General features: G+C 43.2%; 3 protein-coding genes across 5 annotated transcripts; 1 reads left to right on the plus strand and 2 right to left on the minus strand.

Annotated features, from left to right (window-relative positions):
* Positions 1-329: 329 nt before the first annotated feature.
* Positions 330-3,720, minus strand: LOC129193915 (cytochrome c). Its single transcript, XM_054798708.1, has 3 exons — positions 3,578-3,720; positions 2,552-2,726; positions 330-895 (listed from the first exon to the last, which is right to left on the minus strand). The coding sequence occupies exons 2-3, from the start codon at positions 2,718-2,720 to the stop codon at positions 750-752; spliced, it is 315 nt and encodes a 104-aa protein (XP_054654683.1). The 5' UTR covers positions 2,721-2,726; positions 3,578-3,720; the 3' UTR covers positions 330-749.
* Positions 3,721-4,591: 871 nt separating this feature from the next.
* rbm45 (RNA binding motif protein 45) lies at positions 4,592-18,469 on the plus strand. 3 transcript variants are annotated; one of them, XM_054798704.1, is made up of 12 exons: positions 4,610-4,742; positions 4,909-5,250; positions 5,566-5,688; positions 5,821-5,947; positions 6,008-6,133; positions 6,214-6,405; positions 6,490-6,619; positions 6,697-6,790; positions 6,899-7,056; positions 12,286-12,361; positions 12,443-12,577; positions 18,144-18,469. In XM_054798704.1, exons 2-11 carry the CDS (start codon positions 4,969-4,971, stop codon positions 12,557-12,559), a joined length of 1,425 nt encoding a protein of 474 aa, XP_054654679.1. In that variant the 5' UTR covers positions 4,610-4,742; positions 4,909-4,968; the 3' UTR covers positions 12,560-12,577; positions 18,144-18,469. The 3 variants fall into 3 exon arrangements, 2 of the variants coding, with proteins under 2 accessions (XP_054654680.1, XP_054654679.1); XM_054798705.1 differs by having other exon boundaries at positions 4,592-5,250; positions 18,342-18,469; XR_008573644.1 differs by lacking the exon at positions 18,144-18,469 and having other exon boundaries at positions 4,592-5,250; positions 6,705-6,790; positions 12,443-16,509.
* Positions 18,470-19,218: 749 nt separating this feature from the next.
* On the minus strand, positions 19,219-23,577 carry zc3h15 (zinc finger CCCH-type containing 15). Its single transcript, XM_054798604.1, has 11 exons — positions 23,381-23,577; positions 22,726-22,827; positions 22,551-22,662; positions 22,318-22,470; positions 22,156-22,247; positions 20,842-21,024; positions 20,634-20,714; positions 20,497-20,562; positions 20,311-20,424; positions 20,103-20,238; positions 19,219-19,834 (listed from the first exon to the last, which is right to left on the minus strand). The coding sequence occupies exons 1-11, from the start codon at positions 23,453-23,455 to the stop codon at positions 19,659-19,661; spliced, it is 1,290 nt and encodes a 429-aa protein (XP_054654579.1). The 5' UTR covers positions 23,456-23,577; the 3' UTR covers positions 19,219-19,658.
* Between the last annotated feature and the right edge of the window lie 3,877 nt (positions 23,578-27,454).

Consider the following 27,454-nt stretch of genomic DNA (forward strand, 5'->3'; position numbering starts at 1 on the left):
ACCCAGGAGCGTGTTTGCCGAGTGATTGACAACCTTACCTAATGGAAAGTGAAACACGTTGGAGTGAGTCATTGTCTTCCAGGAAGTAGGTTAAGGTTTTACCTGCTCAAGCCGCAATGAGGTCCAGTGACCACAAGAGGGCGCTACACGCACACAATAAATAAGCTGTGATGGCGAGCAGCAGGTGACAGAGGAAAGGACAACTAAAGATGGACCACGAGGGTTAAATGAGGACAAATGAGGACGTTTTACTATGGCTGCATGGATGTCATTTAAGGAGCACCTTTTGCACAATCTTTCATTCCAAAAATCCTGATTGGACCAAACAGAAGAGTAGACATTCTTGTGTTTAATAATCCTTCAGTCGTGTTGTCAACACAGTAGAAGTTGACTTCCAAGTGCATACAGTATTCATTGTAAATATTACACGACAGTAAAATAAGTTAAAAGACTCTTTCCAGCCTGTGAAACCAGGTAAGTAAAAGCTTCATCCATCAAACACGTCTTTCTTCATATCGCAGTGTTTACTGTCAATCATATTGAAAAATTGTGGACGTCTGAAGGGCTGCTTTAGTGATAACGGGATCAATCTATCTAAACAAATCAGGAACCTTACACAGCTTCATGTTGAGAAATGAGGAATATGAATTATAGATGATGTTAAGACACTTGTATCTTCATCAAGCATCTTTCCAAATAACATGGAAAACAATAAAATGCCTTTAAATAGGAGGACGTGCACGTGGACTTCATGATGTGGCTGATTTGAGATAAGCAATCAGGTCCTGGCGTTCTCCCTTCTTCTTGATGCCAGCAAAGATCATTTTGGTTCCAGGAATATACTTCTTGGGGTTCTCCAGGTACACCATCAAGGTGTCTTCACCCCACACGATACCTGACAAGACAACAAAAGAACGCTTTGTCACGTGCGCTCCTTCGCCAACATACAGTCATACCTCATTTTCCTTATTCATTTCTTTACAAAAGAAAAACCCAAACAGATGAAAACTAAGGCAATTTTTCCCCACAGGAAATAATGTAAATCCAAAGTACCGATTCCAGACACCCAACATTTTATTGAAAACAATTGTTTTGCGTGCAGAAAACAATGCAAAATAATCATAAATGAGAAATTGATAGAACTTATTCCCGTACATCCTGGCAAGATCGAGTCCAGCAGTGGTTCTCACCTTCCGCATCAAATTGCTATTTGGCCCCATGGCAGCTTATTAAGGGGCTATTCACATGGAAATGTTTTCAGTATTTTATGGTTTCAACTCGGGATGTCCCGTCTTCAGGATCAGCATTGGCTGCCGGTCCGCTGTATTTTGAAGATCAGATAATATCGGCTTCTGCCACAAGATAGGGCCGGTCTGCTTGCCGTGGTGAAGTTAGTTTTGCGCTGGACGTCGGATATTAGGCTCCATAGCTACAGCGGAAGTTCCCCCTCACTGTGCCTGTACTGCTGTGTCATGGTGCGGGGAGCTCACACGCAAACCCTTGGTCACTCTCCGGCCACCCCACTGGCCATCTAGACATTTTAGGTATCAACTTATTGCCACCACTATGTGAGTAATGGTCTCACCTTGAACACCCCAATGAAAAATGTCTGGCTCCGCCACTGCTTACGCAGGAAGTGCTGCTCTAACCGCTGGTTGTTTACACTAGGGACCGTCAAATTACCGTTGCGCTGAAGAGAATTAAAAAAAATTCATATTCTAAAATCACACCAGGAATTGATCTATAAGCATGTTAAAAGTTTAGTATTTTGCACACCCATTTTTTTTTCAATTTGATCTTTTATTGGATTAGGGACCTGACACACAGCGGTTTGTTACTAAATACCGTTGGTCATGCTGTGTAATAAATAAAATTCAGCAATACTTTGGTTGCATTATATTTAATGCTTTGAGTTAGTTTCATAACCATATTCAACTCCACAAATTCATGTTTGTATTAACAGCCTATTCCATTAAAAAAAAAAAAAACAAAAAAAAACCAGGAGTCAGTTCTGGATCGGATCAGCAAGACTATATGTATATCTATATCTATATAATATAATATAATATAAACTCTCCAAATCCTGTCAACTTTTCGCCCAATTTTTCTTTTTCTCTAATTCAGTTGTCTGACATTTTTAGCAAAAATTTTGCCTCTAGTTTTTTTTGTAGGATTCTCTGTTTAGCCCAAACATTGTCATGGTTCTTTCAGCAAGCATCCTGTCTGCATGTGTGTGTTCTATTATGTGTGACAGAATCTTACATTTCTTATGGGAAGAGATGTAGAAATGTATACATACATCAGAAATGCATTCTAATTTGCTGTCATACAAGGTCATCACTTGACCTTGAATGTTTTCCCAAGCCTTGGTAAACCTCACACCCTAGATGACAGTTTGGGCTTTTAGCTTGTCAACTCTCATCTAGCGGGAATTGGCGGACCCGTGTCTCGGCCCTGGCTGGGGCAGGGCCGTACTGCGTGACTGACAAGCGTTACACGAAAACATTGCAGGTCACCGAGACCGTTTCCAACTTTCATCACGCCCACTGACCTTTACTCTTGTTGGCATCTGTGTAGGAAAAGCCCGGAGCCTGGCCCGTCTTGCGTCCAAACAGACCCCAGAGGTTGGGCCCCACCTTGTGTTTGCCCCCTTCCTCCACTGTGTGGCACTGGGCACACTTCTGCACGAAAACCTTCTTTCCTTTTTCTACGTCTCCCATAGTCAGCTGGAACAAGACGTTATTACTTTTATATTAATTTACATATAAGCACACAAATTCTTGTGTTTTCTTTCTTTTCTTGGGAGAATGAACAGAATAAGATTTTCATTGCATGGTATAACTGCTGTTTTACCATGCACATGACAACAAAACTCTCTTGAATCTTGAAATCATTCTAGTAAACCACTGATGTGCAAATGTACGCAAAGCCTCCTCCTGTCCTCCACAGTACTAGTAGGTGAAGGTCGTTTTAAGTGTGTACTGGGTAGGCTCATGTTACTTTCCTTACGGTACACATTACATCACCATCAGCTACTACCCACACTGGCTAGCATTAACTGCTCGGCGCCAGGTTGTGTGAATGGTGGCTAGCTTTAAGTGCTAATGTTGCAGCCAACGAGGCACCGTTATGGTAGCGTTTGTGAATTGGTAAAGGTCTACGTGTTAGCGGATGTCGCCGGGCGACTAGCTTCGGGGTGACCGTTAACATCCAACATGGCGGCTAACTCGCCCCTTTACCGAGCCATTACAACATACATACAACATAAATACATTTCATTAACGGCATCAAGAGTCTGGTTTGTTTTTCAATAAGGACGAATGGGCTTTCTCGGAACGGAATGTTCCATGACGGCTTTTTACTTGTCAAGCAAGGTGGCTACTACTCGTACACAAGTTAAAGGATACTTGAAGGAGGCCGGCGTCGCTCGGCAGACATCTTCAACACAGACGAGGCACTTTCACACTTTACATTTAATTTAGCAAACGGTATAAAATACATTAAATCGCCCAAGAGCGAGGTCGTGCCTATAATGCGCTAAATAGACGTTATTTTTGAACAATCTTCCAATAGTTACCTGTACGTTTCAGTCTTTGTGAATAAAATCGCTCAGGTGAATGAATGCCGCTGTCCGCTGCAGGACACCAACGATGAGTGAGTGGCGGTCGCACAGAAGGTCACTGCAGCTGTAGGCGCCTGATTATGACGTCACTGGATCACGTGTTGGTCGTTGCGTCACACTCTGTTTAGGCCACGTCTCATTTCAATATACGTGATTTCTTTAGTAAATGCTTCCTTTTGTAACTTGATATCATTGTAATAGGGAAATTATTCCTTTAGAAACTGCATAAAATCAGTCAATTGTGAAAATAATACTATTACAAAACATCTTATTGTAGGAGTCTTTGGTTGTCGTCAAGGATACAGAGGAGGAAACAGGTACACTGCGTGGAAACAGGAAACAGCGTGTTGGACTACAGCCGGCAAGCTTGGCCATGTCTCCTCCTCCCTCTGGATTTGTCAGAACACATATACGTTACTTCAATGTTTAATGTTTTTGTTTTAAAAAACATAATTTTTCTTTTTTACAGTTATTAAAGATACAAATAATTAGGTTTCTGACGCTTGACTGATCTGGCAAGCTGTCTATGTTTCAATCATTATTTAAAAATATAAACATCTTTTTCAGTAACGTTTTAGAAATTGTCATTGTCTTAAATTGTTATTTAAGAGAACAGACTTGTTTTCAGCAGAGCTTCACACTTAAACCAGCACTTACGAAAATGAAAACCAACCATTTTCTCTCCATCTATATGTTATGATGTAATACATAGTGTAGGTGACTAGAAAGGTTGCTTGAAGGTGAGGAAGGTTGTGTCCTCAGGCCAGAGTAATGTGCTGAATTTGTCAAAGTGTGTATTTTGTTTCTAAATGTGATTTTAAGCGTGTATTATTGCTGTCTACAATATGACATCCACGAAGTCATTGCATTTGTACAAGACGGTACCGTCCAGCTTTCTTTACATTGGCCATTCCACGTCACGTGCAACTGTGTTATTTTAAGGGCGTGCGTCTTATTTTGAAGGTGTGACTTTACCGGCTACAGGATGTTGATCGACTGTTGGCGCGCGGACCGGAAGCTGTGCTGCTCTGGCTGTAAAAAGAAAGAAAGTTAAATGATAAAATTAAGGGGAAAATACGGGAAACTATTAAAACGGGACCGCGTCGGGAAGAAGGGCAAAGTACGCTAGTTTCCCCATGAGAAATGCAAATAACAAATAGGGCATAATTTGCATATTTGCTTAATACGTTGGTTTGTGAGAGCTGATGTATGTAGTGCAGTGTGGGAATGTGAATGCTCTAATTAGACATTATTTGCACATTTGCTTCGTCATTTGATTTGAGCAGAAGGTGCTTTAAAATCCCAAGGCTCCTGAACCCAGCAGCACCGGTGGTTGGCGAGGCAAGATGGAGGAGTCCACAGCCACACCGAAACAAGCCACGGAAAACCTCGACGACCCTCCCAACAGCCGCCTTTTCCTGGTCACCAGTCGCGCCATCACCGAAGATGAGCTCAGGGAGAATTTCTGCGTGTTCGGGGACATCCAGGGGGTGTGGGTCGTGAAAGACAAGCAGACAAAAGAGTCCAAAGGCATTTGCTATGTGAAGTTTGCCAAATCGTCTCAGGCCTGTCTGGCCATGGAGGAAATGCACGGCAAAGTCCTGGTGGACGGAACCAAACCTATCAAGGTGAAGAACCTAGCATGTATCCGAACCGATTGTTTTTGAAGGGATTTTTTTGAATGAATGTGTACGTTACTTGGCAGTTAGGTACAATGCTAGCCAGACACACCCGAGTGTCAGTTCGGGCAAACAAGTTGTTTTGATTGTCAATATAGAATAACGTTAGTTTTTTTTTTTATAAGTAATGATTTGGTTGTATGCTAGACTGACTTCAAAGCCATGAGTCTTGTTGCAGTCATTTTCAGTTTGTACATTGTGTTCTACAAGCAGTCATTGAGCTCACAAAAAAGTGACATTTGCTCACCTGGATGCTTCTTGCAGGTGTTTATCGCCCAGTCGCGGTCGTCTACGAGCCACAGGGACGTGGAGGATGAGGAGCTGACCAGGATCTTTGTCATGATCCCCAAAGTGTTCTCTGAGGAAGACCTGAAAAAGACGTTTAAGGTACACACATTCAGTATACCGCTTCTTCACCCTTTGACTGGCTTGTCGTCAGTGTTGAATGGAAACATGAAACCTTCCAGTATGTGTGCGGAATACAAACGGAATACATTTCTATTTCTTACGAATCCTCAGGAGTATGGCGACATCGAATATTGTGTCATCATCAAGAACAAGATGACTGGGGAGAGTAAAGGTTTGGGCTATGTGAGATACCACAAACCCTCCCAAGCGGCCCTGGCCATAGAGAACTGTGACAAAGGTAAGGCTGGAAGGTTAGTGTCTTTGCGGGCGTGTCATGTCCTCACTATAATCCTGTTAGCTTACAGAGCCATCCTGGCAGAACCTCGCAACAAAGCCTCTGCCACGGAAGACAACATCAGCATGATGGCCAGGAATGACTACACAGGCTGTGCTGACTCCACCAACCCCTACTCCTTCCCCATGGGTGCGCTTCCTTGTTGCATCCTCCTCCAACCTGGGGGCTGTTTTTTCCCCCCCTTCATTTGTCTCCTCCTCCACATCCAGGCTCAGCTGAACCACCCAGCTACCCGGTGATGGACCGACCTACCGGTCATGGCCGCATCGGCGACTTCTCCCACTGCCTGATGATATCCACACGAGCCGCGCTGACGCAGGAGCAGGTTTTTGCCCTGTTTGATATCATTCCCGGGATGGAATACTGCGAGCTGCAACGTGACGCTTACGGGATGAGCAAAGGCCAGTGGTGGCTTGACGGGGGTGTGGTGTGGTTAATTACGACTTCATGCTGTTAACGGCACGGTGTTGTTGGCCAACCTGCAGGTCAGGCTTTGATTCGCTACAGCAACCTTGGCTCAGCCGTGTACGCCAAAGAAAAACTGAATGGATTTGAGTACCCCCCAGGCAACAGACTCATGGTCGCTTTTGTGGATGATGGAGAAGAACGCAGCAGGTACACACGCACACACAGATACATGAAATAAAAAGCTTAATTTTTTACAAAAAAAAAAGTGGTGTATTACTGTGTAGCCCAGTAGGTCGGATGGCCATGCAGTTTGTGTCCACCCAGGTGATGTCAGCAATGTGGAACGGACCCTCCAGCAGTCAAGCAATGAAACCTCCCGTGAGTTGTTGCGTACATCTGTGACAGATGACTGTGTCTCCGTGCCTGTCCAGCGAAGATTTTTAAAATCCTCTCCTTTGCCACTTTTTAAAATGATGTTTCTTCCAGGGGTTCTCTGCACCCCCGGCAGTGTCCCGGATTCAGACCGATGTCAGTCTGCCCCCCCCGAAGAAGCTTGCGCCGCCCGACAGCAAATCCAAGGAGCGCTTGTTTGTCGTCTTCAACCCCTCCCCCTTGCCACTGGATGTGCTGGAGGATGTTTTCTGGTACGTATACGCTTTATTTCTTTTTTTACACTTCAGTTTTAGACAAGGATAACCCAAGTACACGAATCCCTCGTTTATTGCTGTTAATTGGTTCCAGACCCGACTGTGATAAGTGAATTTCCACAACATAGAATTCCGTATTTATAAACGGAATATTTTTGTACTGTATTTTCTCGATTATAAGGTGCACCGTATTTAAAAGCGTCTCCGAGTCTCAGTTTCGGGTGCTATTTCTGTATTTAACACACATACAAGGCGCAATGTATTATTGGGCGCAGGTATGGTCAAACATACGGGCTCAAGAGTCAGTAAGGAAGCGAAAGTGCTTTATTTCTTTGGGCAGATTAAGAACAGAACTCGAATTCATTTTATCAAACCCACTTGAAATCAGGAAGGTCATCACTCAACACAACAGTCTCAGTCATGGTGCACAACTAAAAACATCACATAGCAACGCAGCAGACAGACAAAAACAAACAAGACACTACTGCACTACTGAACAATAACTAACAACTATGTAGCTCAAACATGTAACTTTAAGAGCATTTGCACTAAAACAGTCCCGCAAAGCATGCTGGGGAACAGGAAGTGCTCCCAGCGATGTTACAATACGCTAGCATGCATGAACGCTAAAACATACGCTAGCATGCATGCTAGCGTATGTTTTAGCGTTCATGCTCGGCTGCCGAGTTGGGTTGTACTTTATTGAAGTATTTAACAATGTATTCATGTTATTTTTGATCAATCTTCATCCACAAATCCATCAAAGTCCTCACCTTCTGATCCCAAATGGACAGCGGGGCAAGTTCTCCATCAAACACGTCAAGTTCCCTCTCATCATTGTCAGTCAGTCTCGTTGCCGTGCGGCTCCTCAGAAATGATGCCGGCTTTTGTGAGAGCTCGAACAACAGTGCATCAGACACGTTAGCCCAAGCATCCACAATCCATTCACAAATTGTGGTGTAACTGGCCCGGCGCTGTCTCCCAGTCTTAGTGAAGCTGTGTTCACTAGCTGTCATCCATCGCTCCCATGCCGCTAGCAACGTCACTTTAAACGCCCTGTTTACACCGATGTCCAGCGTTCCAGAGTTCCTTCGTCAAGCCTCCCGGATTGATGGCAAGCTGAGTTCATTTGCTGCACTTGACTTTTCACAGTGGCTGTGAGATGGGCACGCATTGAGTCACAGATCAACAGGGACGGTGATGCGTAAGAAAAAAACATCCGGTCTCTTTCCGCACACGTTACTCAGCCACTTGGCCATTTTCTCCTCTTCCTTCCAGCCCTTTTGATTGGTCTTAACGATGACTCTGGCTGGAAACTTTTCTTTTAGGCAGCGTCTTCCTCCTAAATATCACCACAGGTAGCAGTTTCTGTCCATTACCATGGCAACCAAGCACAACAGTAAAACCCGACTTCTCGTGCCCCGTTGTGTGTATCACTTCCGTGCTGGTCCCCGTCTCTACAGTGTGGTTCACCGTGATGTCGAAAGTGAGCGGCACGTCGTCCATGTTGGTGATGTGGTTGGGCTGGATGTGTTTGTCGTCAATTTTTTTGTACTGCGGTAGGGGTTGCTGCACCACGGTAGTCCTTGCCCGAATGGATAGATGCCGCCATTTCGTTGATTTTGAATTCTCTTGCGGCTGCTCGATTCCCATGTTCCTCCGCGTAGTTTAAACAGTGCTTCACAAGCCTGTCTCTTTTGTAGGTGGCATTTTCGAGGGTCCTTAGCCAAACCGATGTTGTTTTGCACAATGCACATACTAGCACTATGTAGTACCTACTGGGGGCGTGCCTTTAGCGTCCTCTTTCACGCCCACCCTTTCCCCTTTAACGTCCGCATCCTGTCCTCAGTCATGTCCGCCTTTGTTTTGTTGTCCTCAGTCACGTCCGTCTTTCCTCTATATCAACAGTGTGTCGGCAGTAAATGCTTCCAGTCAGTCAGGCACAGTGCTCATCAAAGTCACACAACAACATTAACAGATTTTGAAACTCGGTGCACACATCAGGCACGCCGCATTATAAGGTACCCCCGTCCATTTTGGAGAAAATTTAACACTTTTAGGTGCGCCTTATGGTCGTGAAAATACGGTAGTTAGAGCAAAGAATACCTGTTTACATCTTAAATATTGTTTTTAACACTATTAGAGCCCTCTAGACTTGAAATAACACCCCTATAGTCACCTTTACACTCGTATTACCCAATATTCTAGACATAAGACAAAGTACTGTAAGACATAATAGACTCTCACGTTAGCATTGAGAGAGTTCCTTCTTGTTTGTTTTTTTTTTTTTTAACTTCCTGTTCTATACAGTACTTCCTGCGATGTAAAATTACTGACACGTAGTGACCAGTGTAGAATACTACATATCATCACAAACTCTTTCAATGTGTCTTCTCAACAAGGGGTGCTCACACTTTTTCAGCCTGCGAGCTACTTTTAAAATGACCAAGTCCCAAGCATCTACCTCCCACTAGGGCTGGGTGATGTGGGCCCTGGACTCTTATCCAGATATATTTAGGTTGAATATCGATATATGATATGTTTTCCGCAAAGTGAGTTTAGACAAAGTCAAAGCCAAATATGCGTGTGAAGTTTTAAAAAAAAAAAAAAAAATAATAACATGAGGATGTTGTTTTTTTTTTTTTTTTTTAATTTTATAGCTTCATGCAAGATGCACATACAAAAATAAAATGAAATAAAGTAGACCATTCTCTGTGAAATATAGAAAAAGTCAAATTAATTTTTTTTTTTTTGTTTAATATATAACAAACCTTTAGCTATGCTCAAATTCTCAGCTAATAACAAAAGAACAAGATATGAAGGTGTGCCCGGTTTAAGAGGAAATGTTTAAATGTCAGCAACTTAAAAATACTGCAGTATTTTTTTAGGTAAACATTTTTAGAAGACACAAGAATGTCCTTATTTTGTGCCAGGAACACCAACCTGTCAGGCTTAGCAACTGACCGACTTGTACATTTGTGGTAGAGCTTGTCGTGCAAAATTATTGTGACTGCGAAGGTTGCTGGACATCCCGAGTTTGTAGTTCAGCAGGTTTTTAAAGCAGTTTTTTTCCACTGTTGCAACACGGACCTTATCTTTAGCAATGTGATAGGACACCACTTTAGTAATAGCACACCACTTGGCACTTGTCCTTTCATGAGGAACGCATCAGGAAAAAGAAGCAAGCAGTGAGCTTTGTGTTGTGGCAGGAGTTGTGCAGCCAGAGCGCAGCTTCACACATTCCTCGTATTGGAATTTGTGCCAAGTTTTAAGGTGGTGGAAAAATATTGTTTTTATGCTCTGAATCCAACGTGAAGCCGTAAAAACTATCGACTTTTTTTTTTTTTTTTTTTTTACATAACTAGCCGCTACAAGCGAACGCATAACTTCATACTGCTCACTTAATTGAACTATAATCAGAATAATAAAGTTGAAAGTTGCATTTCTTTCTGTTCACCACTTCATCTTTACAAAGTGGCGTTTATGCGATCGACCCAAAACTACCTTCGCAATCGACCGGTAGTTTGCGATCGACAAAATGGGCACCTATGCCTTGTACGGTCGACCCTCACCACATTGCGCTTCGAATAGGCCTGTCATAATAGATTTTGCTGGTCGATAATTGTGCTACAAATTATCGTTGATAATCGATTTTATTAACATTATTATTTAACATTTTTTTGAGACCATTATTTCCCAAATTGTCGTGAGGTGTGTAATTCACATTTGAACCAGATGGTACTCAAGTATAGTGTACAGTGTACCTGTGTTAGGCATTAGCTTGACACATAAGTTGCCTGTATGTATGTTTTTGCAATGTAGCCAGGGACACTGTCTGTGGGCACGCACCATTTTGCACTTTTTTGTTTATATTTGCCGACCACCAAACGCCTCAGTAACTGTAACATTGACTGTCGGGACAAAGGCTCTGCTGCTCGAGGCACCTCTGTCGATATATTTATATTTTTTTCCCAGTTGAGAAAACTGTCTGCTGAACCTTCTCTATCCACTCACTAGTAGCCCCGCCTCCACAAAGAGACTGAATAAGATGAGGACCCACTCTCTCAGTTCATTCCACTATAGAACCAATGCACACAGACAGATGCAGAGTGAAGCCTCTTGTCATCCAGCCTGTATGGCACAGAGAGACGAGCAGATGAAACACACATACATGCCAATTTATCGAGAGCATAATAATTAGCAACCTGTTCTGTTTTTTTTTAAATTTTTAAAATCATTTGATTAATCGGTTATTGTGACAGGCCTAGCTTCGAATTTCCCAGCTGCACTCTGACGGTGTTTAAAAATATATTAATACAGTAAATCATACTGTTTTGTGTTTTGACTATGGCCTATTATTAGCCAAAGCACATTTAAGTAAATCGTGTGTAATTTTGGCCTAAATGAGGCATTTTCAATCATAAAAATGGCTAAATGAGGTAAAATACAAGTGGAGTAGTATTAGTACACTGGTCACAAGGTGTCAGTAATTTTACACTGATGAGATAATAGCCAGCACAGGAAGAACTGTTTAGGCCAGCGGTGACCAACGTTTTTCCTTGTGAGAGCTACTTTTACAAAATGAAAATGGCCAAGAGCTACTCATTTTTGTAACATTTATTTTCAGAGCTTATTTTAAACCCAAACAAAGCGAATATGCTTGCTTTACCAGAACATGAACAAAATGCTGGTGTCCACAACTCACATTTTGTATTTCAGAATGCATTTCTTTCTACTCTTCTTTCATTATTAACTGAAAACCTGAATGAAAAGCAGGCTTGCGGGCACCTCATGTGGTCGTGGGGGGCTACCTGGTGCCCGTGGGTACCACGTTTGTGACCCCTGGCTTAGACACTGGAACAATAACAAGGAACTTTCCCAATGCTAACATGTATGAGTCTATGTCTAATTATGGCTACTACTGTATATTGGGTAATAGGAGTGTAAAGGTGTTATTTCAAGTCTCGAGGGCTCTAACGTTAAAAAGCCTATTTAGAAGGTGGTTAACAGGTTTTCTGTTCCCCAACTATGAAAATATATGATTTTAGAAATAAGAAATCCTACTTTGTGTTAATGGACTTATCAGGATTGGGCCTGGAGCCAATTGAATTTGAAAAAGAGTGAAGTGGTGAGGGACTGCTGCACTCTGCCATACCAACGGCTTTAGCTAACATTGTGACTGATTTAGAAAGCGCTTATGACATAAAAGCGGTTTTCTCTTTTTAGCCGCTTTGGGTCGCTGATTGAAATCCACTTGGTTCCAGGGAGGAAGGTTGGATACATCAAGTATGCAGAGAAGCAGGTGAGACGCTGGAGCTATAGTCCCAAAGCAAAGTGTGTGGAATGTTTGATTTGGTATGGGGGGTGTCTTCCTCTTGCAAAGTGCGCGGATCACGCCATGGCGGTGCTGCACGGTCAGTTCATCAACGGCGTGAAGATGAAGGTGATGCTCGCCGATCCTCCCAGAGAGGAGTCACACAAAAGGCTTCGCACCTACTAGGACATGACGACATGACAGGTAAGTGTTTGCCGTGGTAAGAAAGCGCTAATTGATGCCAGTGGTCATGCGTAGATAGCCCACACATAAACCATCAGCTATTCCGTTGAGCATTTATTTCAAGAATAATATTTGTTAAATACAACATGCCTTTTTGTACAAAAAGACAGCACTAGCATTGTTGTTATTGTTGACTAAGCCTTTACACCAGGGGTAGGGAACCTATGGCTCGGGAGCCAGATGTGGCTCTCCTGGTGGTTGCATCCGGCTCTCTGGCTTTAACACAAAAATTTGTTGTTGTAATTTCATTTGACAGAAATCACAGTGTTAAAAATAACATTGAAAATATAAAACTTCTTTATGCACTTTAATCCATCCATCCATTTTCTACCACAAGCACAGAAGTCACATTAATTGTAAGAAGTATTTTACAGTATTTATTATTGGTTAGCTTCAATATAACAACGTTATTAAAAAGAATAAATTCAGAGACTTATTATACTCTTAAAATTGTTGGTCATGCTTAATAATGCACACATTTAGTTGTATTGTCAGTTGTTGTATATGGCTGTCACGGAAATACATTTTAAAATATGTGGCTTTCTTGGCTCTCTTAACAAAAAAGGTTCCCGACCCCTGCTTTACACGGAGTATAAAGTAGTAGATGAAGTAAGCTTTAAGAGTGATGCAGGTCGGGGGGGGGGTTAAAAGCTTGAGGCTTTTTGCTCAGTGGCCAGCGCTGCTCCACTTAACTCCCTCTTAGTGGGGATGTGTGTTCTAGGGTTCCAGCCCTGCACACACAACCACTGGTACACTGGTGCTGTGACCCGGATGAGAGTGAGGTTTTGGTGGGTAGGGGTTAGTGTAAAGGTGAGCTGTGTGATAGTATGTTAAATGTGCTAACCCTCTTTGGTTCCAATCACACTTTTTTTTTTTTTTTGGCATTTGGCATTGAGCGTTACCGGCTGTCTCAGTAACAGCTCATGCACCGCACCTGCCTGGTGTGGGTACACATACCACATACCACATACACAGTTTCAGAAGCTCACCTGACCGTTTCCTGCACGCGACTCTGATGTGGGGTGTGGCTTGCCAGCTTTTAGCAGAAAGAAGGCGGGATAAAGTATGTTTAGAACGCGAGCGCCCCCTTTGCATTACTCAACCATGACAGACTGCACCTCTTAAAGGGATAGTTGGGATTTTTTTGACATGTTGTATGACATCTCCATCAGCAGTGTAGTTCATCAACAGTGACTTACCCCCCACTTCGTCCCGTGAGCAGACGACACTTAGACAACAACGATACGAAAGAAAGTAAAACCGAGCGATTGAGAGGTTGGATTTTGTGGCCCCATCAACTAACCGGTACTACATTTCTCATCACCGAAATCCGACCAGAACTGGGCTCACGGGACCAAGTGGGGGGGTAAGTCATTGTTGATGCACTTACACTGCTGATGGGGATGTCATACAACTTCACGTCAAAAAATCCCAACTATGCTTTTAAGTAAGCTTTACTCCTCCACACTGTAAGAGCTGCTGGTCAATGGGTTGAAAGCCTTTGCTCATTGGCTAGCACGCTGTACAGGACCGTCATTGGGTGTGGTTGTGGGCATGTGCATTAGAGTCTGAACAACGTTGGCCTCTGCTGGTTGATGCCAAGTAGTTCACTTTGTTTTACCTAGTGATCCACCAATAATCAGCCCGGCTGATTATCAGTGCCAATATTTGGCATTTTGATACATATCAGCATCAGCTTTTTTTTTTTTTTTTTTTTAATCTAAGAGATGAATAGCAGAACTAATGTGATGCAACGGTCTACAAACCTACACGTGTAAATTACAGCGGTGCAGCCGGCATTTCTCCTGTTGCAAGACTGGAAGGTGCTTACCTTTTGGTGAAACAAGGGTGGCATAGTGTCCTTTTTGCCCCAGTCATGCAAACAAAATATCCATCTAACTCGTGAAAAACAACGTGGGAAATAAACTGATATGTGCTACAAAGAGTGGAGACTTGCACGCAGTGAAGCGTAGCATAGCACTGAAGCTAATCAGATCCCAGCATGTGTAGTATTCTACACAAAATACAGTATGTCATCTGGCAAGCGCTTTGTTTCTTTTCATTCTTTTCAACAAGAAGATCTTTGTCAAAACTTTGTCACCAATATCAGCTCCAAGTATCAGTTATTGGCCTCCTTGGCAACTTAAAATTTGAAAAACCATATTGGTCAATCTGTAATTTTATGTATTGCTTCCAACACAACAGTCTTGTTCACAAAAAAGCAAGATTGACTGAATCCTATGGACAAAATCAACTGATTAGAATTAGGGATGCTCCGATCGATCGGCCACCGATCAGTATCTGTCGATTTTGGTAAAAAACACGATCGGTGTGCGGCGGCAAATCCTACATGTGCAGTTACCTACAAAATGACACATGTCGTATTGAGCTTGACACAGACTACACCAATGCATGCCAGCGTGTTCAATCACTCCCTTATCAAACCTATTGCTCTTCCACTTGTCTCGCATCTTTCTTTACGTGCTTTGCCTCAGCTAGCTAGCTAGAGTTATCCACCTAGGTTCTGGTCTTTGGACTCCAAATGTGACTTTAGCACAGTGACATTTCGTTTTTAAAACAAACAAGTAGGCCTGTCACGATTTTGCTGGGCAATAATTGTGGCACGAATCACCATCTAATTGATTTTATCAACATTTTTTGATTAATTGTCCTGAGAGGTGTAATTCATTCGAACGGCTAGATGGTACTCAAGTATAGTGTACGGTGTAACTCTGTGAGACATTAGTTTGACACAGAAGTTGCCTGTATGTATGTTTTTGTAATGTAGCCAGCGACACTGTCTGTGAGCACGCCCCACTGTTTTGTTTATATTATATTTGCCGACCAAACACGTTGAGATGAGGGCCCACTCTCTCCGTTCATTCCACTATAGAACCAATGCACACAGACAGATGCAGAGTGAAGCCTCTTGTCATCCAGCCTGTGTGGCACAGAGAGACGAGCAGATGAAACACACGCATACATGCACATGTCAGCTTATCGAGGATGTCATAATTATCGACCAGTTGTTTTTTTTAATCGTTCGATTAATCGATTTATTGATTATCGTGACAGGCCTACAAACAAGCAATGCGGTTAGTTGGGAGCTCCTTTTTGTCCAATGGGAAAGTGAATATCTCATTCATGGGGTATGTACTAACATTTTCAATTTAGCTGTCTTGTCATAATACTAATTGCGTATGTCTTGTCCTCCAAACACTATTTGCGTGTGGTTGTTTAATGGACATAAAGCCTTATGATGGTGGTACTATCACAGGGAGTCTCCGAGCTCACCAGCTGGTTTTGAGTAGCTCACCAAAGGCTTCAACTCTTTGTATTTTTAAAAAAAAAATTTTAATTAGAAGTGTTGAATTCAGACTTGATGTGTTTTTATATAATGACAAATGAGCAGAAAATAGCAAAGACTGTTTGGTTTGAGTGGAGATGTGCTTGGTAAATAAAGTAGTGTACAACTGAAATGTTCACAAATAAAAGAGAAATACTTGTAGTTGATAGCTGTCATAGTGATGAAAGCAACCTGGATATTCATTCTCTTAACTTAAGCACCCCTCATTTCTATTATTTTATTCTCTTCATTTTCTTATCTTCAACTAAAAGAAAAAAAAAAAAAAATCAATGGAACAATTCATTTCTCACGTATAGGTGTTACTCCAAAACATGCATGAAATTAAATTCAGGTGTGTGTCAAATAGCACAAAAATCCTTTCACACAAATAAAAGGCAACAAAAATATCCCAAAATGGGCCAAAGTTCACTTTTTTTACAATGACCTATTTGCTTTGGAATTGTCTAACATGACCGCTAGCCAATACCACTCATCATACATACAGTGGTATGAAAAAGTATCTGAACCTTTTGGAATTTCTCACATTTCTGCATAAAATCACCATCAAATGTGATCTGATCTTTGTCAAAATCACACTGATGAAAAAACAGTGTCTGCTTTAACTAAAACCACCCAAACATTTATAGGTTTTCATATTTTAATGAGGATAGCATGCAAACAACGACAGAAGGCGGAGGAATAAGTAACTAAACCATCACATTTAATATTTTGTGGCCCCCTCTTTGGCAGCAATAACTTCAACCAGACGCTTCCTGTAGCTGCAGATCAGTCTGGCACGTCGATCAGGACTAACCTTGGCCCATTCTTCTCTACAAAACTGCTGTAGTTCAGTCAGATTCCTGGGATGTCTGGCATGATTCGCTGTCTTGAGGTCATGCCACAGCATCTCAATGGGGTTCAAGTCTGGACTTTGACTTGGCCACTCCAGAACGTGTATTTTGTTCTTCTGAAACCATTCTGAAGTTGAAGCTTGTGTTCGTATCTCCGAATGTTCGCTAGTCGGATGTTCGTAAGTTGGGGACCTAGTGTATATGTAAAACAATGGCCAAGAATGGCGTTCATGGGAGGACTCCATGGAGGAAGCCACTGCTGTCTAATAAAACATTGTTGCTCGTTTAATGTTCGCAAAAAGGCACTTGGACACTCCACAGAAGTTTTGGCAAAATATTTTGTGGACTGATGAATTTGAATGAATGAATGAATGAACAAAGTTGAATTGTTTGGGAGGAACACACAATGTCATGTGTGGAGGAAAAATGGAACAGCTCACCAACATCAACACCTCATCCCCACCGTGAAGCATGGTGGAGGGTGCATCATGGTTTAGCATTGTTTTGCTGCCTCAGGGCCTGGACAACTTGCAATCATTGATGGAAAAATGAATTCAAAAGTTTATCAGGATGTTTTGCAGGAAAACCTGAGGCCGTCTGTCAGACAGTTGAAGCTAAAAAGAGGATGGATGCTGCAACAAGACAATGATCCAAAACACAGAAGTAAATCAACTTCAGAATGGTTTCAGAAGAACAAAATACACGTTCTGGAGTGGCCAAGTCAAAGTCCAGACTTGAACCCCATTGAGATGCTGTGGCATGACCTCAAGACAGCGATTCATGCCAGACATCCCAGGAATCTGACTGAACTACAGCAGTTTTGTAGAAAAGAATGGGCCAAGGTTAGTCCTGATCGACGTGCCAGACTGATCTGCAGCTACAGGAAGCGTCTGGTTGAAGTTATTGCTGCCAAAGGGGGGGCCACAAAATATTAAATGTGATGGTTTAGTTACTTATTCCTCCGCCTTCTGTCATTGTTTGCGTGCTATCCTCATTAAAATATGAAAACCTATAAATGTTTGGGTGGTTTTAGTTAAAGCAGACACTGTTTTTTCATCAGTGTGATTTTGACAAAGATCAGATCACATTTGATGGTGATTTTATGCAGAAATGTGAGAAATTCCAAAAGGTTCAGATACTTTTTCATACCACTGTACATTGAAATATACACACTTAATCCATGTGATCAGTATCGGCCAATCTCTCTTATGGATGATCGGTATTTGAATCGGCAGCATAGAATTCTGATCGGAGCATCCCTAATCAGAATGCCTCTCCCATGTCACATGACGTGTGCGCGTGAGTAACTTTGCAGCTTCTTGTTTCCCAGGCGACTGTTGTCATGACAAAACGACACGTTGACCTGACCACAACCGACCGACAGACATGGAGACCCGCTCTGGGACCGACCTGTTGACATGACCTTGATACCTGTCTGACCTTGCTTGTAATGTGTGCAGCTCCTGGGTCATTTTTTAAGTTCTTGTCTGTGTACAACAGGAGCGACTTTTTTTTTTTTTTTTTTTAGGAGCCCTCCCCTCAATCCAAAAGAAGTTAAGCTATACATGCCTGAAGTTCAGGTTTGTTTAGTTTTTTGTTTTGTTTTTTTACTCGTGTGCACACTGACATCTAAGTAGAAATAAAAGTTGAACATCGTTTTTCCCCACTTGTGTGTCTTTCTGTTACTATGAACATCTTTTGAATGGAGTCGTCTCTCTCCAAATCTATTCATTGAGGTTGACTATGGCTTATTGGTAGCCAAAAATATGCATATTTAAGTCAATTTTACATGTTTTTGATCTAAATGAAGTAAAACACACTGAATGACAAAGGCCTGGTATACGTATCAGTGTTGCCAGGTCTGCTTATACTGTAAGCAACTTTGGGCTTTTCTTTTGCAAATTCACAAGTTCCCCGCTGTTATAAGCTTGTTCTCTGGCGAGACCTGGCAACACTGATGTGTAGCTAATGTATCATCAAACAAGGTGCAGTATTTTCATGCAGTGGTTGTAATGATAAAGTACCTAAGTATTTTTTTAAGGGTGTAGCAAGTGTATCAAAATACCCCTAGCCGACAGGTTGTCTGTTTATGTCGACTACATTGGGTAATAGGAGTGTGTAAAGGTGATTATAGGGGCGTTATTCATGTCTAGAGGGCTCTAATTATAAAAAGCATATTCAGGTGGTTTTCTCTGCTAACTACTAAAATACTGCAATTATAAATAAGGAATCCTACTTGATTGAAATTGATGTATCGTGGTCGGGCATGGATCAAATGAACGAACCATAAACGAAGGATGACTGTATTTGATGATTGCTATGATTTATGGAACCCACACAAATGCACACAAAAGGCTAGGGAATTTGTGTGGAGATAAAAATGATGGGAGCAAGAGGAAAAAGAATTGGATGCACAGTATTTTATTCCTGTTGAATGACATGAATGAACATCATTTATAATCACATGACCTGTCCACAGGCACGCATGACTGAAGTCTCCCTTTTGTTCAAAGTCAACATTCAAAGATTTGAAAGTACGTGAACGAGAGGTTAAATACAAGAGAAAGATCTGAGGAACCTTTTCATTTTGGTAAGAACAGGCTGAGTTTCTTAGAACAGAATCAGCGCTGTTCATTTGCGGGCCAGAAGTCCAGAAGAACTTCTTTACCAGGAGGTGGCGAGCCCGCCCAGCCGCACATCATGCTCCACAGTGAACACAGCGGGGATACACTGAAGACGAGGCGGAGTCAGGCAGTCATGAGACGATATGATCAGGCTTTATTACAGTCTCTTCAAGTGTCCATGCATCCATCAGTCCTTCGTCTTCCTGCACACTTTGTCCCGCTCAGTCGTTCAGTGCCAGTGTGTTCAGCTCCTCATCCAGATCCTCCAGATCTTCTCCAGTGAATAAGTTCTCATCCACCGGCACCTCCTCCTCCTCCCCTCCTCCGGACTCACCGCCTCCCTCAGCCCCCGAAGGTCCGTTGGCTTCTGCGCCGCCACAGGCGCCGTTTAACTGTTCTGTAGGCAGAATCGGAAGACCACCAGACACACGGCAAAACAGAAATTAGATTTTTCATTTTTGTAATTTCATTTTTAATGTCATATATATATTTATACTTATATTAAAGTTACATATTTATAAACTTGTAAATATTTCCAAGCCTCGGACGTACTGAGCTTGTTGCTCTGTGGAGCACATGACTTGCAAGCCAATACCGTTTGGCAGAAAAACGTATCATCTGATCTCTTTTTGACGCCACATCAATGAAATATGGTGCTTGCTTACCCTTGTCCTGACCCGTCAGCTGAGTCTTACTCCTGGAGGTGAAGCGATCCACAGCTGCGACTGTTATTCCCGTGTCATCCACTTCTTGAGGAATGAAGCGGGATAGGTCTATGTCCTGGACCTGTGCGGTGTCAGTCTGGAGACAGACCAAACAGACAGAACACCGTGAGCAAGAAACACAGGCCACAAAACAGCAAACATGAATCACCTCTGCCTGATAATCATCATCGTCATCCTCGTTAGCGTATTGGGTGTCGTCTGCCTCGTCGTCGTCATCGTCCACCAGTTCGGGACGGAACTCGAACACCTCGCGACCGCTGACCTGTGGGTCAAAGTTAACCGTGATGACATCTTCTTGGACACGTTGACTTCCATCACAGCAACACAAACTCACCACCAGCGACTTCCCGGCCTTGAAGTCAGCCTTCTTCTTCTCCATCTCCTCCCTCGCTTTGGCCACCTGGGGAGCAGACAGCACACGTCATGACTACGCAGGACATGTCCCAAAGCGGGTCAGGACCATCTTCCCACCTTCTCCTGCCTTTTCCTCTTCTTCCACGCCAGGAACGTCTCCAGAGTGATGCGCGTCACGCTGGGACCCAGTGCTGCACGCTGAGAAGACAGGAACATCTCAGGATATCACCTAACTACCAAGCTTTGTAAAAACAGGCATGTTTAGATGGCCTGCTCCTTGTCATTCATTCACTCACACACACGCTAAACAACATTCTTTCTTTACCTCGCTTTCTATCAGCTCCTCCATGGAGATCTCCTCCTCTCTCTCCTCCTTCTTCTTGTCTTTTTTCAGCACAAAGCCGGGTGGCAAGGCATGGCGATACATGCAGTTGTCGCCCCCTGCTGGGCACACCCAGAACCAGCCATATTTGTTGTTCTCAATGGCCTCCAGGAAGAATTTGCACACCTGCACAAAGCAACAGCAACAAGTCAGTCCATCATATTACTCCACCAAGGAGGTTGGCTTTCCATTACTTGTACAGCGGAATCTTGTTTTTTGTCATTAACACGCTCCAAAACCATTTGGGAATAAAATTATTCATTTGTTCCAGACACCCCAAAATATGAACAAAATTACATTTCAGAGAAAATAATTGTAGTTTTACATGCAGAAAACTGTGAAATCATTGTAAATGGTTGACAAGATTGAATTCAATAGTGTTCCCTCACCTTCTACATCAAATTGCTGATGCTTGGCCCCATGGTGGGTTATTTAGCAATCCCACTCAATAAATGTAGTGAGTCAGCAATGTGTAGGGTGCTGTGTGTGGGCACTCAGTACTAGCTTGTTTCATTCAATATTCTACCATTTTTGACAAATGGGGAAAACAACTCAGCTTTTTCTCCTTACATTATGCTGTTTACTCAATTTTTCCTTTTTAAATTTTTTTTTATGTCAATGTGCCGCGGGCCACACTATGGACACCTCGGGTTTTAAAGCTCTTCATCAGGTGTGACTTCAACTCTGTGAACTACCACGTCTCTTGTCAACAATTTAGTTTGTTAGCTTCCTTCATTGCGAGCATACCGTCTAAAGAGTGTAGGGAAGGGTTATTGCAGCTGGAACTAATCCATGCGCTACAACAGCCACCTCGATCCGAAATTGAAAAGGAAAGCCTTAGCAGAGGTGGACATGAACAACAGGAAATAACATAAAAAAGCTGACCAATCACAGCCTTTATGGTCCACGTTGCCACAGTGCACATCACACACTAACTAATAGGGACTGAAGTGTAAAGAAACGGGAGAAATTCATACCTGGAGAGCAGCGCACAAGTGTATTTAATGGTCAACATGTGTACACGTTGGCAGGTGTGTACATTGCAACAATTACATTTTCATACGGATCTAAGGTAGAAATTCTATTTAACTTTCGCCAAAGTATCCTAACTTTCTCAGGTAACATATGTGGAATCTATGAAGTTCCTGGAGGTCTGCTCTCCGTTGTGTGACTGTGTGTAGTGTAGTGACACACTTTGGATGAAATGAAATATTCCTAGGAACTCCATCTCTTTAGAAAAGCTAAAACAAGTCTTACAATCTGAGTTTTGGCCTTCTTCTTCTCAGCCTCGCCGTGCTTTTTGTTGACCACCTCTTCCAGCTTCTTCTCATCCCAGTTTTCCATGGTGTCTACACACACATACACGGCGCTGGGGTTAGCCACATAGATTCTCCTACCGCAAGAAGAACCTTCACTCACCTTTTTCCAGTTCTTCGTCCCTCTCGTCCACATAGACGCTCCTCTTCTCACACTTCCTCTCCATGGACAAGTCATGGCTGAACTTGCACTTGTCTCCTTTGGTGCACTGGCCCTGCTTGTAGAAGGCACACAGCACCGACTTCGGATCCACGCCTAAAGGGGACGAGGAGAGTTTAAGAGCCATCTAAGCGAGAACAAGTCATCCTGCTGCAACCAAAGATAAAGGGCGTGACCTTTGCTGACTTTCTGGGCGGCGACGACAGGCTTGAAGAGCTCATTGAGCTCATCCAACTCTTTCTTCTTGTCGGCCTTTTTGTTGGTCTTCTCCGCCTCCACCTGGGCCATCTGCAGACACGTTTCAAGTCTTACATGACACTTGTATTTTACAACATGGGGTCACACACTGACCTGTCGGGCATTTTGCTGTCCAAATTTGACTTGTTGTGTGACATTCTTGATGAACTTCTGCTGTTTGGCTCCTTTCTTGTTCTTCAAGCCAAATGTTTTGTCCTGGAAGACAAAAAGGATCCACACTGACCACATTTTCATGGTATCTAGTGTTTGCTAAGATACGCTGTAAAGTGTTAACTAGCCATAGTCCTCAATTCATTTACCATGTTGCCATAACGGCAGACATTACCGCAGAAATGCTCTGAAAACAAAGTCCCCGAGTACGTGGCTCAACTTGGCTGAGTCCCGTCTGTCGTAAGCGATTACTAAGCGATTGAATCGCATTTGACAGAATTAAATCAACTTTTTTGCTGACATTGAAGATACACGTCAAGTACATGAACGCGGTCTTCTCGGTTATTATGACGTCATGCCGTGCCAGCAGCCACCGTTGTGAGAAGGCCTCCTGGCAGCGAGCTAGCTTAGCTGATCTTATCTTAAATCAAACCGTAGCCAAGCACGAGCGGAGTTGAGATGAAGTGTTCATTTAGAAGTTCGTGTTAAGTCCAGCAAACATCTCCACAATTCCGCTCCGGCGTTGAGATGTTAACAACGACAGCTAGCTACGTGTGTCAAGCCACACGCCGACAAGCTTACTCGTGGTTCTCTTTACCTCAATAATCTTTTCCTTTTTCTTCTCTTGCGTTTTTTTATTCCCCGCGGCAGGAGCCGGCTTCTTTGGAGGCATGTTGGCTCAGCTGAAGGTGTGCGCTAAACTCCTAAGGGTGTGTGATATTTTCTTTTCACGTCGGATTTGTGCTGCTAATTCACTTCCACACTTGATGCTAGCAGTACGCCGCTAGGGTGGCGCTCCGCCCACGGCCACATGTGATTCGTTGACCCAGTGTGACCTCATGAAGGGAAGCCTGACGGGTAGCGTAGTCCATGACGAGTGTAATGACTTAAATAAGCTAATGTTTTGCCTCACCGCTACTTCACTTCTGTCCAAATGAGCAAATCAAGTGCTATGCTAATTCTGCTTCACCCTTGTAAGCATTGTTAGTATAAACGTTTGTATAAGATATAATTAAGATGTCTTTCATAAATTTGCTATCCATTCATTTTATGAATGTACAACCCTATGTTAGTGTATTATTAACTGATCAAGTACTTCAGGACTGCTTTGGCTGCACAAACTGGGATGTGTTTAGAACTGCAGCGGTGAGGGAAAATTGTACTGTTGATTTGAATGAATATACTTCTGCTGTGACTGGTTACATTAGCACATGCATAGAGACTGTTATCACCACCAAGTATTACAGAAAATACCCCAATCAAAAACCCTGGATGAACTGTGATGTAAGTGCTAAGCTACGTGCTCGTTCGACTGCATTTGTCATGGGCACCACTGAGGACTACAAAAAGGCCAGATATGACCTGAGGAGGTCCATACGAGAGGCCAAAAGACAGTATAGACAGAAGCTGGAGGGCTACTATTCCACCTCAGACCCTCGGCACATGTGGGCGGGGCTCCAGCACATCACAGACTATCGACAGCGGAGTAGCGTAGCCACGTCCAGCCAAACTACACTTCCAGATGAGCTGAACGAGTTCTACGCCCGCTTTGACACCCAAACTCCTGATGAGCAGAGAGGGTGGCTGGGCTTGGGGAGCACACAGGACTCACCTCTCATGGTGACATCAGCTGATGTGCGCAGGGTTCTGAACAAAACAAACCCACGAAAAGCAGCAGGCCCAGACAACATCTCAGGACGTGCACTTCGGGTTTGCTCATCAGAGCTAGCTGATGTGCTTGCTGACATATTTAACCTGTCGCTTGCACAAGCATCTGTACCGACCTGCTTTAAGTCCACCACCATAGTGCCCGTACCCAAGAAGAGCAACGTGACCTGCTTGAATGACTATCACCCTATAGCACTCACTCCTATTGTTATGAAGTGCTTTGAAATAATAGTCATGACCCACATCAAAAAGAGCATCCCGGCAACTGTGGACCCTCTACAGTTTGCATATCGCCAGAACCGGTCCACGGATGATGCAGTCAACACTGCCATCCACACAGCCCTTTCTCACCTACAGGACCAGGACACATATGTCAGAATGCTATTTATAGACTATAGCTCTGCTTTTAATACAGTCAGCCCCCACAAACTCACAAATAAGCTCCTCACACTTGGCCTGTCACCCTCCCTCTGTAACTGGGTGTTTAACTTTCTCACAGGCAGGCCCCAGTCAGTCAGAGTCCACAATCGCACATCCAGCTCAAGAATTGTGAGCACTGGGACCCCACAGGGGTGTGTGCTGAGTCCGCTCCTCTACACGCTCTTCACCTACGATTGCGTGGCCTCCCAGAACAACACCAGCATCATTAAATTTGCAGATGACACTACAGTCATCGGACTGATAACTGGTGGTGTTGAAACATCATACAGAAGAGAGGTGGCGGACCTCATAGCTTGGTGTCGTGATAACAATCTCCTTCTCAATACAGATAAGACTAAAGAGATGACCATCGACCCAAGAACAAGGGAAAAGGAGCCGCATAGACCCCTGTTTATTGATGAGACTGAGGTGGAGAGGGTGAAAACCTTCAAGTTCCTTGGCACACACATCAGCGAGGACCTCACCTGGTCTCACAACACCCAACAAATTCTGAAGAAGTCCCAAAGGAGACTGTACTTCCTGAGAAGACTGAGGAAATTTGGCATGTCCACCACAATCCTGAGTTGCTTCTACAGATGCACTATGGAAAGTGTCCTTACCGCCTCCATCACTGTTTGGTACGGTAACTGTACAACACGTGATAGGAAGGCACTCCAGCGGGTGATCAAGACCTCACAGAACATTGTTGGGGCAGCCCTCCCCTCACTGCAAGACATTTATAAAACTAGAGTCCTACGAAGAACACACAACCTCATCAAGGACAGCACACATCCACAACACTCATTATTCACACTCCTACCGTCAGGCAGACGCTACAGGAGTTTGAAGTCCAGGACCACAAGGCTGGCAAACAGCTTTTACCCACAGGCCATCAGGCTTCTCAACAAAGCACTCACACACGGCGCACGCAACACACACACACACTCATAGCACTTTATTTATTTATTTCCTTTTTATTTATTTATTTTTATTATTTATCTGTATTAATGTCTCTTTCTTTTGTTGTTGCTTAATTTATTGGTATTTATGTTTCTTATGTTCTTATTCTTTTTCTTGTGTTTCTTTCTTTTCTTGGGAGAATGAACAGAATTAGAATTTCATTGCATAGTATAACTGCCTGTTTACTATACATATGACAATAAAAAGTCTTGAATCTCTTGAACAGATGGTCAATAAAGAATTCCTTCCATCGCTACAGTATTGCAGTATGGGGCAGTATTACAGTTTTCCCGCCAGATGTCAGTGTTGTGCAATGGTGAAATAATGAGAGCGGGTTTTGTGTTGGTAGTTATTGCGTTGATGCCGGAGGCTGCAAGGGCAAACCAGCAGGAGTTTTAACGCTTCAGTTGCTGATTGAAGTTGATTTCATTACATTTCATATTTCACTCCCTTGTGGGATGTCATCTGGCGTGTTGGACGTGTGTGGTCTTGGTCCACATGCAGCCTGCTGGCCAGCAATGGGGACAAGGTAATCACCCTCCTTGTTCAAAGACACTAAGTTCGTCAGGTAGATGTTCTTCACCTGAGAGGAGAAGAGGCTCAGTTCAATTGGAAAGCTCAGCACCATCAGATGGCTTTCTTGTTGCTCTGTGGGACAGTGGGACAAATAATTGGAAAAGGTTGAATGGAGGTCTGGAGTTTTCCTAGTTATGTCCCTGGTGGGTGTGTCCCCTGGGAGTGGTCACAATAGAGTTGTTGTGCTGAGCGACCATCCTGCATAGGCAATAGGCTAAACCATCTTGGTTTTCATGCAGTAACACACTAGTCCGTTTGCCCTGTCCTGTATCGTTCCGCAGAGTCCAGTGCCCAAACAAAGCACCCTACACGTTGCTGATTCGCCCAACGATGGTCCGCGCGTTTTTTTTTATTGAGTGAGACTGCTAAATAACCCACCACGGGGCCAAACACTATTGAATCCAAGAAAGACCTCATCGCAAAGTACGAAGATGGCGTGCTCTCCCCTCCTCCTTCACTCCTCATCACCGTTTTTGCCAACAAGAGTCTTCAATAAAGGTAAAAATGATGTTACATGTTTTATTTACATTTATCCAGTACATCTGTCATTTAGCATTATTTTGCATTGAAAACTATAACTATTCTCTATGAAATGTATTTTTGTTCATATTTTGCCATTAAATGATTTCCTTTGAGAAACATTGCCTTGGTTTTCATATATTTTGTTTTTTGTCGGACCTTCTGGAACAGATTAATAGTGAAAACTGAAGTACCACTGTGCATGCATACATGTAGTCCATGGAGGACTTGACTTTTCACCGTGTTTGTGTGTGTATATGTGTGTGTGGATGTTGAGAGTTGTGCATGTGTGTGTGTGTGTATATGTGTGTGTGGATGTTGAGAGTTGTGCATGTGTTTGTGTGTGTATATGTGTGTGTGGATGTTGAGAGTTGTGCATGTGTGTGTGTGTATATGTGTGTGTGGATGTTGAGGAGAGTAGTGCATGTGTGTGTGTGTATATGTGTGTGTGGATGTTGAGGAGAGTAGTGCATGTGTGTGTGTGTATATGTGTGTGTGGATGTTGAGGAGAGTAGTGCATGTGTGTGTG

This window comes from Dunckerocampus dactyliophorus, chromosome 14 (genome assembly GCF_027744805.1).
Source record: "Dunckerocampus dactyliophorus isolate RoL2022-P2 chromosome 14, RoL_Ddac_1.1, whole genome shotgun sequence".
NCBI classification, from domain to species: Eukaryota; Metazoa; Chordata; class Actinopteri; order Syngnathiformes; family Syngnathidae; genus Dunckerocampus; species Dunckerocampus dactyliophorus.